A 16,185-nucleotide genomic window follows, 5' to 3' on the forward strand; every position below is an offset into this window, starting at 1 on the left:
TGCAAACCACAACTAACATGCACACTCTGTAATCAGATAACAATTTAGCCTTTGAAAAAGAACAAAATACAGAGTTTTTTGGAAAGGGGGCCTTTTATTGAAAGATCATGAGTGAGGTTTAGGAATTTCCTAAGGGGTAAGCAGAAATGTCATTTTTTCACAAACATGTTTGGGGGTTTAGTGTCTTGCTTACTTTGATAAAAACTTGGAATGTTAAGACTCTCGGAAACACATTTTACTGCATCCTGTTGCCAATTTTCCCCTGATTGAACTTAGTTATTTGCTGACAAAATATCAATGATATCTCGACAAAGGGGTTAGACCTTTTTAATTAGATTTTTAATTTTAATTTAGACATACAGTAGCGTAGCGAGCCTGACGATTTGTCCCGCTATGCTAATATTTTTGTGTTCATTGACTGTGAAAACAATGAATTTCTAAAGAAACGAATACTCATAATAACTCAAAATTTACATAGGGAGACAAAATTAATCGTGAGGCTGGCTACGCCGCTGTAAACATATTAGCGTATAGCGGGACAAATCTTCAGGCTGTCTACGTTACCGTGTCTGCATACTGTAGTTATTCTCCAGATGCATGCGAATTTACATCGATGATAATGTTTTGTTCAACTATTCAAGAAGACCAAAAAATTAAACATACGTTGCAATTCTGTTACATCATGGTTTATTAATTGTTTTTGCAAATGTTTATTAATTGAATTACATGAATGAATAGAATAATCATCGCACTTAATTATTAAAACTTATTAAAAAATTATTAGAATTAATAATAATTAAAAAATTCATATAAAATTAATAAGAAAAAATAATAAAAATTATTAAATTTATGCAAACTAAAAGAAAAATTAAAACCTAATTTTACATACGATATTGTCATAATGTCATATCCAGTTCAAATTAGATTGCAGTTCCATTAGGAACAAGTTCAGGAAGAAGATAGGTGTAAGGAAGTTCCAATTTTTCATTTCGTTCCTTTATTTTCTTGGAAATATCTTCGAGTTTGTCCTGGAAACGGTTAATAGCATCAAAAGCTTCCTGGTCTTCCCATGCTGTGGCACTGTAATTTCCCAAATAACGCTAAAAAACAGAGGACAGCTTACTTACTGTACGTATTGGCAAGATTTGACTTGTTATTAGCAAGCGAGATGGTTTTCCCAATAATTACAAATTCTAAAGTCTGAAGAAAATCCTTGAAAACTGTTTACTGCTTCTTAATACAGTAGTCCCCCGCTAACACGAACTCGCTTAACTCGAACTCCTCGTTAACTCGAACTAAATCCAGTTCCCCTGGAATTTGACAGTGTTCTTTATAGTAATTTACTCCGCTTAACTCCAACTCGCTTAACTCGAACTCCTCACTAATTCGAGCAAATTTTGTTTTCCCTTGGTTGAATATATCCGGTTAATTCGAACTTTGGTTTCAAATCATAGATCAGCAAAGTTGAAAATGTGAGAAGATAGCATTTTGAAAACTGGAAACTATTGAAATAACAACAAGTTAATGAAAATGTATAATTGATTTTAAATTTCAATAGATTTCCTGTACGACGGTAGTGCCACGGTCGTTATTGATCTAGCTTTTTTAGTTCCTTTTGCATATTCTTTCGATCTTTTAAATTTTAAAACGTCGTCCACTCTCGGTGACCATTCATACTGGTAGGCATGATAACTCTTGAAGAATGATTCGATGGGATTTTATACCTTATTGTATTACTTGTAATAAACGTAATCTGACACCAACTCCGGTTGACTCGAACGAACCCCCGGTAACTCGAACAATTTTTTCTTTCCCCTTGAAAGTTCGAGTTAGCAAGGGAGTACTGTATTTAAATTTTCATAAAGACTTTGTGGGTTTCGTGATCATAGGCTGTATAATAGATTTTGTAAGATTTCAAGGCGATTTCCTTGCATGCCAGGATAAGAAAATCAATATGCAGAGAAACACTTAAAGAACTGCTGTCCATGCGTAGCTATATTTCCTGTAGTCGATTGCTCCCATAAAAATTATCTATCACATACCTCATCTTCGGAGAACTTTGTTAAAATATAAACAGTTGCAATGGCTTTGGCTGCTTGCGATTTGGTCGGCAGAGTTGACAGAATTGACTCAAATGTCGCTTCGCCCTTCTTCTTTGGTGGTGGTTGTCGAAGAATAGCTGGAGCATTTGGAGTGAATCCGTAATGATCTTTCTGACTGAAGTTGACAGCAGCATGTTGGCAGGAAAATGTGAAAATAAGTGAGGTGAGGATTTCGATCAATTGTTCAGCACTTTCAAACGAAGCTGGAACACCGTGATCTTTATGACCTGGATTAACACGCCAACCATTCTTATGAACATCAAAGATCCAACTCTGAATCTCGTTATCTTTTTTCACGTCATCATCGTTCTTGTAGTAAATACCAATGATATCACCAACGAAATTTTTAATGGCTTCCCACAATGCAAGGCCATCGTCTCGATAGTAAAATCCTGGCAGTTTTGAGGGATCATCGACACCACGTTTCTTCAATGTTTGTGGAAGATTGTAGTCTTGAAGATTAACCTTAAAATGAATTATGAAAAACCATTACCAAGACATCAACAAAGTTATTTTGTGTATCACTTTTTCATAGTTGATCCAGTAACTAGTGCGAGTTAACTGTAGTAACCTTGTACGTTTATGTATAATATGTATGATGTATGTATATAATTTTTGTGTCGCGTTAGATTAAAGATGTGCTTTTAAATTACTTAGTTTTTTGTATAAGATGGGAAATTTCAGAGGCGCCGCAAAAAGGTAAATTGGGGAGGAAAGTATTTCTGTAGATAGAAAAATGAGATAACACTTATACATGTGGTAAATGAAATATCAGTTATATTCCCAAACGATTTTAAACACGTTATTAATATGGATAAATCTTGAAAACAGTACTGACTTCTTTAAAGCACTTCTCCATAAATGCAACATGACCACCACCACCTAGAGACAAAGATTGGTCGACAATTCCGTTTGAGCCAATCAATTCTTTACGACCAATAGTATCAATTGCAAAAACGCCATAGATGTGAGGTTGCAACAATTTAAACACAGGATGAGGTGAAGCAAGGTTTCGCCAGGTTGATAAGGCAAATGATTCAGTAGTAAGGTGAGTTCGCAGCAAATGTGTGTTGAGCTAAAATTAGAAAAAATGAAGTTTGCAAAATCAATGTATCATAGGCTATAGAATTACCTAAAGTTTGGAGAGAGGAGTTTGTGCCATTACATTGCAATTTGAAATTCACAATTTTAATAGTGTTTGATTTCATTGGACGAGAGTTTTATACCTGAATATATTTCTAGTTTGGTGAGATACCTGATGGAAATTTGATTCAGCCACACCCAGCCAGAATTTTGCCAACATCCAGTCATGTTCATTTGCTTCATGCGGTGTCCATATTGGATTCTCAGGACCAGGTTCTTGGCTGATTTGTATTGCAATTGGCATAAGATGTCCCAGCTTATTAACATAAAACAGCGCGAGAGGAGCAGCACAGTAACGAACGTCAGCATTCTCATGGTTGATATTATCAGGAACTTTGTATCCCATGTCTTCAAGAATTGGACCACCATAACACTTTGCACCTACCAGTACCTCGAAGTCAACGATGTAAACATGTCCATCCTAAAGAGATGTATAAATTCACACTTAGCATTGTTGAAAATCACCGATTTTCGCAGGCACCTCTAATGTAATATTTTCCTTGGGCTTGCTGTGTCAGAGAAGGGGAAAACAAAAAGTTTTTTTTCTTTTTTCCGCGACTCATGTAGCTTGCCCAAAGCAAATATTAATCTTACTTTAGTAATAATATTACAGAGGCTGTGAAGGAGGCTAGCACTAGAGTAATCCTGCTGAATTTGCTTGATAATAGAACAAAAGTTAAAATGGAAAGGAACTCGTCATGATTTCAATGATTCTCCTTTTTATGCAGCTATGCAAACATCCCTCACCTTCATTTCATCTTCCAATGACTTTCCTCTATCCAACGAGGCTTTCACATCATCATTCGTCACCGGAAAATTCTCAGGAAGGGCTTTGCAACGCATTAGTGTCATGGGATTGGCTCCATTGAGGAATCGGTAACCAAACCAACGATCCTCATTCCATTTATCCGCCATGTTGGGTGTGTCACCAAGGATCCAGTTGCGGTATAAGATACGATAATCGTCATATGAATCCCAGTCTTCAAACAATGTGAACAGCTTCCCGATTCCGAGGTTGAGAAGAGCTGCTTTTCTGCTGTCCTCGTAGGATCTGGAAGAAGTAAGAGATTCGAGGATTTAATAAACTCAGGAAAGTAGATGGAATGGATTAACTATGATTTTGGCGGAAGGGGCGTCTGCGCTTTAGGTAGTTGGATTGTATGGGGTAGTTGCTATTAGGTAGTTGGTTGGATTGGCTGGTTCAGGGCTGACAGTGCATAAATGCCATATGACAGGCACTTTACCACACAGTGAGATGCAAGATGCATGAAAGATGTTTGTCGATGTTTTTAAGAGTGATACGTTTGCTACGTAATGTAATGCAAACTATAACGGATCAACATGCTAACAAACAGTTTTTCAGCGAACTCGAGGCACGCAGCGCAGAGCAGGTTGACCGTTGTATTAAATACACAAGCGCTGGATAAAAACAACTTTTACTGATATTTATTCCTAATTTAAACAATCAGTAAATACCCTTTTTAAATAAAAAATTGAATAACTAAATCCCGTATCGTAAAACAGAAACAAGACCGTATATTTCGTCAACCTATATATAGTTTTTAACCTACCGTTGAATACTTTTGTTTCAAAGTTAGGTCGCCCTTTCGGTGCATTTAACTCGCCAAATCTTGCATGCCACCATTTTGTTTACGTTTCTCCACTAGACAGATATGAGTAATATCTATCTCTCTAGTAGAGAGCCAATCAGATTGCACATTAGCTCCTATCCAGCGCTAGTGTATAAAATAATTGTGATTTTATGCTATCATAATACATTTTTTCAGGCCTAGGATTTATGCTATAAATGTGCCTCGATTATTCAACTAAAATACCTGGTCTTTTCATCAGTAAATTGAACATCTCGTGGAAGGTCGTCATGTGTTTTAGCCTTAATATTTCCAGGCATATCATCAGAGACGTAATCCCACTGGTATGTGACTTTGCGTTGTTCAAGTTCCTTTTGCCGCTGTTCACTCACTATGGCTGGTACTTTATGGAATGGTAGAGTTGCTAGAAATCACAAATCAGTGAATTAAGATAGGCTTCCTGAACTTCACCAAATGTGGTATAACAATTGAATGAAATAGACAAAAGCACTTCCCGACGTTTCGACCTGAGGGCCTTCGCTAGGAGAGTTAGTAAGCCATAGGTGTCTAGTTTTGTCTAGTTTAAGCAGTTGTTATACTACATTTGATGCTAAGATATTTGAAGACGCTGCCACGCCCCCCCCCCTGGTTAAATATTTCTGAACATCAGGTTTTATTGAAGGCTTGCGCGTAGCGAAACTGCTACACTAATCTAAACTAACCTGGTTTACAATACAGGGTGTCTCTATTGAAATCGTTATTTTGTTGCTTTAGGACACGCGGTAAAAGTTTAATAAGCGAGTTCTCTTACAGGCTTGCAAAAACAAGCGTTTGCACAATGTTTTAGAGATTAAATTTCAGCAAAGTTGCACACCATTTACGAACCGAGTGCCAAGTAAAGTTTTTACCACCAATGTCAGACCAACTTCATTTCGTACAGGTCAAGTCCAAAGGCGAGGGTTGCACGAAAAAACCGAGGTTCGATATTTTTCGGTAAAGACCGAGCAAAGAAGGTAATTAAAAGTTTATTATAATTATGGCATGAGAATATATTTGCATTTACAGTAAACGAAAAATGCATGATTTTTTATTGGACGAATTTGCGTATATTGAGAAGCCATTTGATTAAAACAACAACTAAAATATTGGCTAATGCCGCATTAAACTAATTCCCAGGCATCGCTTATTGATTACAATGTTTTGCCCAGTCCACGAGCTCCAATTTACCGTAAGTCACCAGTCTTGAAATACAATAAAACCTCTAAAACAACCTCTCGAGTCTTTAAATTCTAGAAGTTTTAAATTAAACCATTCCTAATCTGGGGCGTAACAACAAAGCTTCCATGCTTCGTAAAGTCGTTTGGTACGATTTCAGTCTTTTACAATCCCTGCGTGGTGAAAACTTCGCGAGACATCCCTGAAGGCACGAACTGAATGAAAGCCTCCGGCTAAAAACTTTCTTTCAGACTTGTGCATAATTAATATGACATTGTGACGTTATTGCAGAAAATTATAACTCGTATTACCTTCACCAAGAAATAGTGTAATATCCTTGATTATCCATCTGAAGCATGGAAAAGAGTAGACACGGTCTTGGCTGGAGCTCAAAACAACTACCTGTATTAGTGTAATATTTAACAATTATTGAATGAGGTTGAACATGATATGAAGAATTATTAAACGGAAGTTTGTCGTTATTAACTTAAGCCGAAGGCTGAGGTTATTAATTACAAGCTTCGACTTCATAATTCTTAATATCATGTGGAAACCGAATTCGAGCTATAACATTACAAGTGCAGGTTCCAATGTTCAATACACAACTAAATCCCATAATCGCAACTCTACAATAGACACGACATTTCATTTTCCCCCATTACCCCCCCTCCCTCTGGGAGTAAATTACATATATGCATGATCGTGAAATAATTTTTGGAATAATTATTACGTTGGTCAGAATTTACTTCCAGTAACTCCACAAGTCAAAGTTTCATGCGGTTTACAGACGTAGAATGACAGTATACTTCATGTATATCAACCTACCCTGTTTACAAGCCAGTCTGGATCACCTAACCATCCTCCTCCATCAGAGTGAAGTTCAATGAGTTCAATGTCACCGACATCGAAAGCTTCCACTTGATATTGCTCTTTACTTCCTGCTTCGAAATCATTATGGAACCATTTGTCCAGTTTCAAGTAATCTGTACGACCTTTGGCACCTGCAGATGAATATATATATATATATATATATTAATATATATATATATATATATATATATATATATATGTTATTAACCAGATTGGAGGTCCGTATAGGGAAATATTTCTCGAAGGTCTCGAAAACTGCCGAAGGCTGAGGGACGTTTTTGAGACCGAAGGAAATATTTCCCTATACGGACAGACTAAACTGGTAAATAATAGATTTATTTCTTGCAGTCGAAATTCATATTTTAGCGTTGGCTCTGTGCTTTTAAATCTCGCGCGGTCCGTACAGACTTATGCGGATAGAACTTGCATCTAAAAAACAATCGATACGTTTCTGATGTTTTTATCGGCTTCGGCGGATAACGTTGACCTTGGTCTGAATAATTCTTGATAAAATTATCATGCTCAGCCTCATCCAATCATTTTTTATAAATCACTAGAATAATTTTAATTTACCTGTTATTCTGATGGTTATAGTTGCATCCGTCCCGGCATGCTCTTTGTCTCCAGTTTCAATCTCGATATTGTAAACGGCGTTTTGATCAGCTGGAATCACAGATCCAAATTTCAGTTTACGAAAATGCTGCACGCGAGAGTACACAGCAACTCGAATATGTCCGATACTGTTGTAGTCTTCAGGTGATTTAGCCTCGAGTAATCCTAACGATTCAGGTTGGTTGACGATGCTGAAACCAGTTCTAAATTTAACAATTTAAAATGGCCGAATTAAAATCTTACAGGTGGTGTAAGAAACGTAATATAAACAAATACTGGTATAAAGTTAGGAATAGTTTTGACAGTATCTATTCCTTCCTACTATATTCTGGCTATTTGTTGTAGAAAGTAAGCGTGAGTAAGGTCGCTGATAAATTGATTTACGTACGCTCTTAGAGCCATCGTCCCATAGCCTGCGAATGAAGTCAATCAAGAACATGACGAATATTTGGCTAATATGAACCCTACATGGGCGGGACCATATTCATATAATTATTTGGTTAAGCCTGATTTCTATTGGAAGTGAAATTATTTTGAAAAGGAATCGCCTGGTATAGCAGAATATATGCATGAATATGCTCCCCCTCAATTAACGTTCGATTGACGCCAATAAATACGTACATAACCATAATTAAGCTTTTACCGTCGACCACAAGGGTCAATTGTCAACGAGAATTCATATTTATGCCCAAATCTGAGGAATATTGTAAGCAACTACACTAAAAATTGAGATATCGAACCTTTCCAGAACATCTGGTGACAATGGTGTTTTGATTGAGACAGTAGCAAGGTCAAACCATGGGTGTGTTTCCTTGTCCCACATTATACCAGCGTGGAAGATTGTTGCAGTGTCATTTGGAGATGCTTCATGAATTTGAATTTGCAAGCGATAATTTACTGGGCCTTTAGAAAGACGATTGACGTACTCTTGGCGTAAATAGTCGTCTGGTCGTTTCTCATCAGCATGGCGACTGAAAATCCTTCAGAACAGAAAAAGGAAGAGTTAAGAAAAAATGCTGAATTTATAGTGGTGTTGGATTGATCGGTTGATTAACGAGGATGCGATAATTCATGCTGCCTTTTTAGGTAAAGTCCAATATCACAGGCGAACAAATTAATAGATGTGCAATATTTACCAAATTTTTCTTTGTTCTTCCTCTGTCAATCTTCCACTCTCATCTTCTTCTTTGATATCAACATCTCCAGGGAGAGCACGATATCTGCAATAACGAACTTTACCATCCTTTGCTTTAAAATGCATCGTAAGTTGAGAATAGTAGTAAAGATGAGCGAAGGTATCAGGAGCTCGTCTCAGGGCCTCGACCAGATTGTAATAACTAAAACAAGAATTACATTCCATAACCTCAAAAACTTGGTTTCTGTTAGAAACACTGATTCTCTCTGATTCTCATTTGAAGTCATAATTAAAGTCACTTTACAACTGTTAACTTTGGTTTCATTCTGGTTTCGTTTTTCGTCGTGGATATGTCGACTTCACCGATGAGAAGTAGCCGTGATGTAAATCAAATGAATAGATCTAAATTTGACTCCATTTTTGTGTTCAAATGAGTCATTGTTGATTGCACACAAATAGAAATATTTTATCACATCAGCCATCTTGACAGTTGACAAATTAACATTTACAACTATCTGAAACCAGGAATTAGTTGCATGATCTAACAACGTACAGACGTGTTTGTATGTGTTTAGCCTATTTTATGTCCATGTGTGTGCATATAATTGCATGTATATTAGGTTAGGTTAAATATTCATTCGTATATGTTGCTCTGTCATGATGTTGTATAATTATTGTAAAAATTGTTTCTATATATGTAGAAGTATATCGCATTATACTACACGAATAGCATGTGCATGAATATATTTAGTACTTTAGGGAGTCTACATTAGTGAGGCTTTTCTTATGAATCATCATTACCAATGTTGATACATCGATAGGTCATAATGAACTTACTAGTAAGGATTCTTGTAAACATATTTTTCAGATGTTTCCCCTTCCTTAATAGGAACAAAATCCTCAAAACTCGAGGTGTTCCAAAATATATTAGCTTCACCAGTGTTCATAATTATATCCATTGGACTCTCACTATCACTGTCAGCAAACTTGATCGCGAACGATCTAGCATCTGCACCAGCATCATCCGGGAACTTGCTGTTTGCATGACGTAATCTTGCAGAGAATTTTCGACCTTAAGTGAATGGGACATTTTGGGGGCATCAGAAAACATTTTACGGGCAGAATGATACTTATAATAAAAATATTACTATCCTATTCAATTGGATATATTTTCAATCCTATTCAAGGATACACATAAGAATATAAGAATATACAATTTAATGTTTTTCCTTAGTTTTATCGTACAACCATTGCTATTGTAAATTGTAATGTCATGTTGCTCTGGAACTATCTGTTTATTTTTTGACATTTTACAATTTTTCACCTGTTCAATCATGATTCATTTGTCAAAGAACTTTTCTTCTTTAAAGAATGGTTAAAGGTACAGATTGTATCAATGAATTGTTGTTATTTACTGACACAAGTCTTTATTTCCCTTTTTAATAAAATTTACTTTGTTTTCTCTTCATTTTTTTTTGTTTCAACACACAAACCCAAGCCATGCCTTCAATTCAATAATGTTCTCATATAAATTCTTAATTACTTTTTGAAAAATTTTCTTAGTTTTCTCAACAACTCTGGGCTCTATATAGATATCTTTATTTTGGTTTGCCTTGTTGTGTCTGCAGTTAATATTTATGATGTGTGCATGACATTTTTTCTCTTTTCATAAGACCTTAAGAAGTAATAAACTATGTGTATTTAAGAACAATCTTCACTATTTTGGTGCTTTGAAGATCTGGGAGTATCTCAAACTTTCAAAAAAGCGGGGTTTTTGTCATTTTCGTGCTTGCTTCAATACCGTAACGGCAGCATTTTTGTTAAGTCTGAATACATATTTGGGAAATTCAGTCGTCATTTATCGGGTTTACATATATTTGACGAAGCTGACGCAAGATTTAATATGAAAACGATTTAAAATGTTTATTTTGGACAAAAAGGTAAATTGATGGTCCAAAATTCAAATTAGAATCTTCACCATCCAAATCATTTTTTATGTAGAAAAAAAATCTTGGAATACTAACCAGCTGTGAAAAATTCATGCTCAGGAAATTTTGGATCATCAACGATTTTTATTTCTCCAATTCCGCCAGTACCAAGAGTGTGGGTAGCTCTACGAAATCCCTTTAAGGTTGTACCAAGGGTGAATAACGTCTTGAATTTTTCTGTCTTTAATCTCAATTTTAGACCGCCGAATACAGGGGAATCTGGTGGTGGCTAGAAAATAAAAAAAATATGATTTATTCATGGTTTACGAATTAAAACACCTGGCCGTAAGAATCTTCTTAATCAAAGTATATTGGATAGGACCATTATCGTTGGTGAAATACGAAGTACTGACACTTATAACACAACGGGGCTTCAAAACTTTAATGGTCACACTTCTTTAAAAGCTTAGTCACTCGGTTAGCAAAAATAATTATTCGGATGTGCTGAAATTTATTTTAGATATCTGTACCTTCCCTGCTTCTTGCAAAGAATAGGTACGCTGAGCGTACACGCATCTGCGCGTATATAGCGGCTGGTGAAAGGCAACAAACGATATTACTAGAGGTAATCATGCAATGACGAGTAGAATTCGGGATTAATAAAACCAGTGATGTTTCAAAATTTTGACCAAATTGCTCGATAAACTGTCAAGCATTGTGATCACATGTGCGCACGCGCAAAATTTGGAGTGACGACTGGTAATTAGCAACTTGCTGATTGGCTAAGACGAAACGTTTGTGTTTCAATGAAAAACGTCAGCAATTAAACGGTCTTTTGCAAACTATTTTTTTAAGAAAATGTTTCGAAAACACAATATGGAATGTGGAATCAAATAAGAGATAAAAACACTGCGAAGAGTTTAAAATATTATCAGAATTGTGGAGGATTTAGCGATGAAAAGGAACAACTCGGTTATAATTCTTGAAATGGTAGGCGTCTACTTTTCGGGGTTTTTTTCGTGTTTGCTGTATGAATACATCGAAGAATACATTTTATGACCTTGGTACCAGTGGCGTAGCCAGCCTGACGATTTTCTCCCGCTATGTGAATTTCGAGTTATTATATTTATTCATATCTTTAGAAATTCATTGTTTTCGCAGTCAATGAACACCATAATATTACCATAGCGGGACAAATTGTCAGGCTGGCTACGCTACTGCTTGGTACAATATGTCGTTTTAATTTGTTCGGTTTTGCGAAGACATAACCGGCTATTTAAGGCTTTACATCATCGTTTTAACTTCAAAAAGAGTTCTTTCTGAGTTTTAATATAACAAATATCACTTTAAAGCTTTTATAGAGTCGACTGCAATCACTGCATTAATTCAATAATCGAAAAACAACATTCGACGCTCACTGCTTGGTTATTTATATTATTTGGGCTGTTTTGATGTTTTGAAGGTTTAGCTATAATGGAGTATTAACTCTCACTTAAACTGTGAAAGTCTATAACTTAATGCAACGGAAAGCAGCAGGAAAACGGGTGATTTCAGTTCACCTTTACGATTGTGTTTGTTTCCGAAAAATTTGAAACATCAGCTATTGGCTTTACATTTAGGTCATTTCATAAGGTTAGATCTGGCGGGCTCAGAAAATATTTTGCTTCGTTTGAAATGGCGAGGGGTTGCTGCATGCATGTATTTCTAGTATGCTTATTATTAGTATGATAAAATTACTTGATGCTGATCGGTCCAGAGGAGTTTATTTTAGCTACTTTCCATCACATGACAGTGAACGCGAATGAAAACATTCATTATTTCTTCCATATGACACAATAATAGTTCTAATGTTACTGAATTATAACCTCAATGCTGTCTCGTGACGAAATGCGATATAGATTATCAAGTGACAAAAGGACATGTGACAACAAATATCAAAGAGGAATTTTTCATAATAAAAATGGTTGTAGCTAGAATTCGTTGTTTATTTCAGGTAGCAGTGCTTTTTCAAGACCTAATTTCAATATGTAGCTCATATACTGAAAGGTAGCAACGGGCGGGGTATTAGACGGCATGGTTTGGTCAACCAGTACATGGCAAGAAAATTCGGACATAATTAACATTCTACTTTCGCCTAAATTTGCATATGGTGTCAAAATAAAGCTTCGTGAGCTTATAGTAAACTGTAATGTGCACAGTACTAAACACTATAAATGCAGCTTTAGGTGGTCGATTATAATTGGCCTTAATTGCTCGTTGCAGAGAAAGTTAATCTTAATATTTTGAGGCAGTATTTCAAAATGTTTTATCAGTATTCGTCCTGCATTTTCAAAACAAAGTTTTGGTCATTTATCACGTTGAATACCATATAAAACGAAAACAGTAATAGCGTAGAAATAAAATAAAAATGTAGAGCCGACATAAACCTTTACCAGCAAAATATTACTTCAGGATCTTTAATATGACACGAATTACAAGAAACAACCGGGGCAAATTGCAAAGATGCAATGATTTTCTTAAATTTTGCGAAATTTAAGAATGCGCAATATAATTTACAGTTCTGCAAACGAATGATATTTGAAAAGATATGCAAATTTGCTACGGCAATCTGCATATTCCATGCATGTCCGCAATTTCTGGCCATGAAGTCGTAAAGCAAAGTCTCGTGCAAGTCTGTGCAAAACATCAATTAATAAAGGAATGTATCAGTCTTAAATTTCAGTTAAAATAGCAAGTCGCAAATGATGTGTGACCATTAGTAAAGTCATGTGACATTTGTTAAGCCGCGGCTACACGGGCTATTTTCATCGGCGATTTTGTCTTTCTAGCGTATGTTATTGTGTGAATTATATACGCAGTTGTACAAGCTGGGCGAAGTAAATTAACCTATTCTGTCAAATTTACTTAATAGCATGCACCAAGAGAAGGAAATCGAAGTCAAAAATCGCCCGTGTAACCGGGGCTTTAAATATCATTCTATAAATAAATATGCTTCAAGCACGATATCGTAAATAGTGAGCATGAGAATGATTCACATTATTTAACATATTAGAGACGTAACATATATTTACGGCAAACGCCAAACCGCTAACAAACTTTGTGTTTTAACTTCACTATCTTAAAGATATTATAAAGTGTGCTGCAATTTCGCAAAATTACAAACTATATAATTAATAATTAAACTACATAAAACTTGTGATGTTCAGCAGTAATGTCGGAAAGAAATAGGCCATTTCTGATGTATTTAGCAAAGCAGCTTTGCCGTATGTGTTTCACGTTCGCCGTATAATTAAAACTTCGTGTTTGAACAAAATTGCTTCACATTAATAACGTAATTAAGCGACGCGAACAGCTTTATATCAACCGGAATTTAAATTAATGTTTTTGACGTTCCGGGAAAGGTCTTTGAGGGAAAAGGGCGTGATTAAATCTTATTTAAATTTCAAAATTACTTTCAGAATTTCACTAAAGCAAGATGAATAAATATTCACAAGCATACCGTGTGTTCATCTTTCAATCGCTTCTCAAGTTCCTCTTTACCAAGTTTCTCGGCGAATATCTCAAATCCATAATTTTTCCCTAGATTGGTGAAAGTGAAACTATATATTATCAGTTATGATTTTTGGCACTTCACTCGATGCAGGTAAATTCTAAAGGCTCAAAGAATCTTAATTTCGGACGAGTGGAATTATACACACTTGAAATTCAAGCAAGGAACAGTTCATGGAAAAATGAGTCAACCATCGCGTTCCTCCGACAGGAATCGAACCTACGCTTTTGCGATGCTGGTTCAATGCCCTTGCCACTATTTATTATCACCCCAATAAATCACAAACTATAAGGAAATATTTATAGCATTGCACTAGACGTTTAGACGTAAAAGTGATTATTTCGTCTTAAATCATTATGCAGACGAATACAGCCGTAATGAAAGTTAAGCAGACACTTGATAGCGCTGTCTCAGCGCTTTATTTTCCGTGATAATAGTCACTACTTACACATGTATCAAATACGTGTCGCTTGCAAGCAAACGTACGTATATTATTACACACTTCAGTCCTAAGCAGAATTCATAATTTCATACTTACAAACCATGGCGAGATTAACTGTCTCTTAAGTTCCTGCAATAAGTATCAATACTCGTCTTAAGCAGACGTAGTTAGCACAGATCGATGCAATATATAGAGTTTTTTTTATAGACACCTGATCTGGCCACGTCAACGCCGCTGAGAAATGTCTGCGCGTGCGTCAACTGCCTATAGGGGGTGCTTTCAAACGTTTTTTTTACGCGCATAAATTTTACATGCTGTTGCATGCTTCCAGTTCACAAATGGCTCAACAAATGCATGCTGAAATATGTGGAAAACCATACTTTCTTTCTATTTATTCACTTAGCTTTTTCAAATATATATGACATGTAAAAGGATTTCGACTTTTACGTGCCTATATATATTTAATATATGCAAATGTGCGTTAATTAGTGCGTACTAAATGCAAAAAGCTAAAGTGGAAAGCAGCGCTAATTATTTATATAGGACTGTTTTTATTTATATAGGTAAAAGTTTAAAATTATTTAAATGATACTTATAAAATCAAAGATTGAATTGATGTATATGACTGGTGTGATGTGTTTTTTTTCCGCAAAAAAAAGATTACACAATTTTCAAGCGTGTACGTGCGTGCAAATGGCGTGTACGAACCCATATTTCGAGCGCATAAATAAACATTGCATTCTAGGAATGAATAAAAACGGCCAGTAAGTAGAAGAAGTTGCATCCTACATCCCTACATCGATCAGTAAAGCGCTATCAACTACACAATTAATACAAAATATAGCTAGCGGCAAATAATTCTTTGAAGCACTGACAGTGCTGCGAATATATATTCACTTTCGACACTTTATCGCGGTATACAATAATGCTTGTCAACTGCATGTAGTAGCGCGCGATAAAAGGAGTTAGTCAATTAAAGAAACCATGGCCGAAAGTCTGGTTTAAATTTTCGTTACAAAATGAGAACAGATACTTTTAAGTCTGGTTCACACTTGTCGTACGAATCTGGGGTTCCTCTGTCTGGCCTGGGGTCACTGGTGCGCAAGATTATTTGTCTATCGGAAAATAATACAATGGATCCCCGATTCTTAGGAACTGGTGTGTACCAGGCTTATGCAACTCATTTACATACCAAGCGTGGGAGATTTGGGATTGATTCACATTTTTTAACTGTTCCTCGCTTAAATTTGGCATGTGACATATGCGATACGGAAAAAGCATGAGCATAAATTAATATCGCCAAAGGTCAACAAAGGGTGTTTTAAAGTGCCTATATCACTTGTCGGATCTTTACGGATTTGAATACAGCTTGAAAAATTAGTTTATAAGTTCTACAACCCTTTTCGATATAGTTAAATAGTTTCGGAAATATTTACATCTAAACATGACGATTTGCCTAAATTTCCGTCGTGCTCGGGGGCCTGGGTCTCAGGAACTGAGTTCTTATTATAATTAATATGATGATAATGTTTAATTATGTAAATAAACTATTTCAAAAAAGTTATATTGCTGCGACATTTTTAATAAACTATAGTACAT

At 35.8% G+C, this 16,185-nt stretch overlaps 1 protein-coding gene across 1 annotated transcript; it reads right to left on the reverse strand.

Annotated features, from left to right (window-relative positions):
* Positions 1-812: 812 nt before the first annotated feature.
* Positions 813-14,750, reverse strand: LOC114519831 (allene oxide synthase-lipoxygenase protein-like). Its single transcript, XM_028540009.1, has 15 exons — positions 14,683-14,750; positions 14,094-14,173; positions 10,691-10,883; positions 9,504-9,738; positions 8,668-8,868; positions 8,272-8,511; positions 7,493-7,734; positions 6,875-7,050; positions 6,361-6,451; positions 5,081-5,258; positions 3,993-4,296; positions 3,358-3,666; positions 2,941-3,177; positions 2,043-2,567; positions 813-1,100 (listed from the first exon to the last, which is right to left on the reverse strand). Exons 1-15 carry the CDS (start codon positions 14,687-14,689, stop codon positions 921-923), a joined length of 3,198 nt encoding a protein of 1,065 aa, XP_028395810.1. The 5' UTR covers positions 14,690-14,750; the 3' UTR covers positions 813-920.
* Between the last annotated feature and the right edge of the window lie 1,435 nt (positions 14,751-16,185).

This window comes from Dendronephthya gigantea, unplaced genomic scaffold, assembly GCF_004324835.1.
Source record: "Dendronephthya gigantea isolate DGI-Jeju-01 unplaced genomic scaffold, DenGig_1.0 000014F, whole genome shotgun sequence".
In the NCBI taxonomy this organism is placed as follows: Eukaryota; Metazoa; Cnidaria; class Anthozoa; order Malacalcyonacea; family Nephtheidae; genus Dendronephthya; species Dendronephthya gigantea.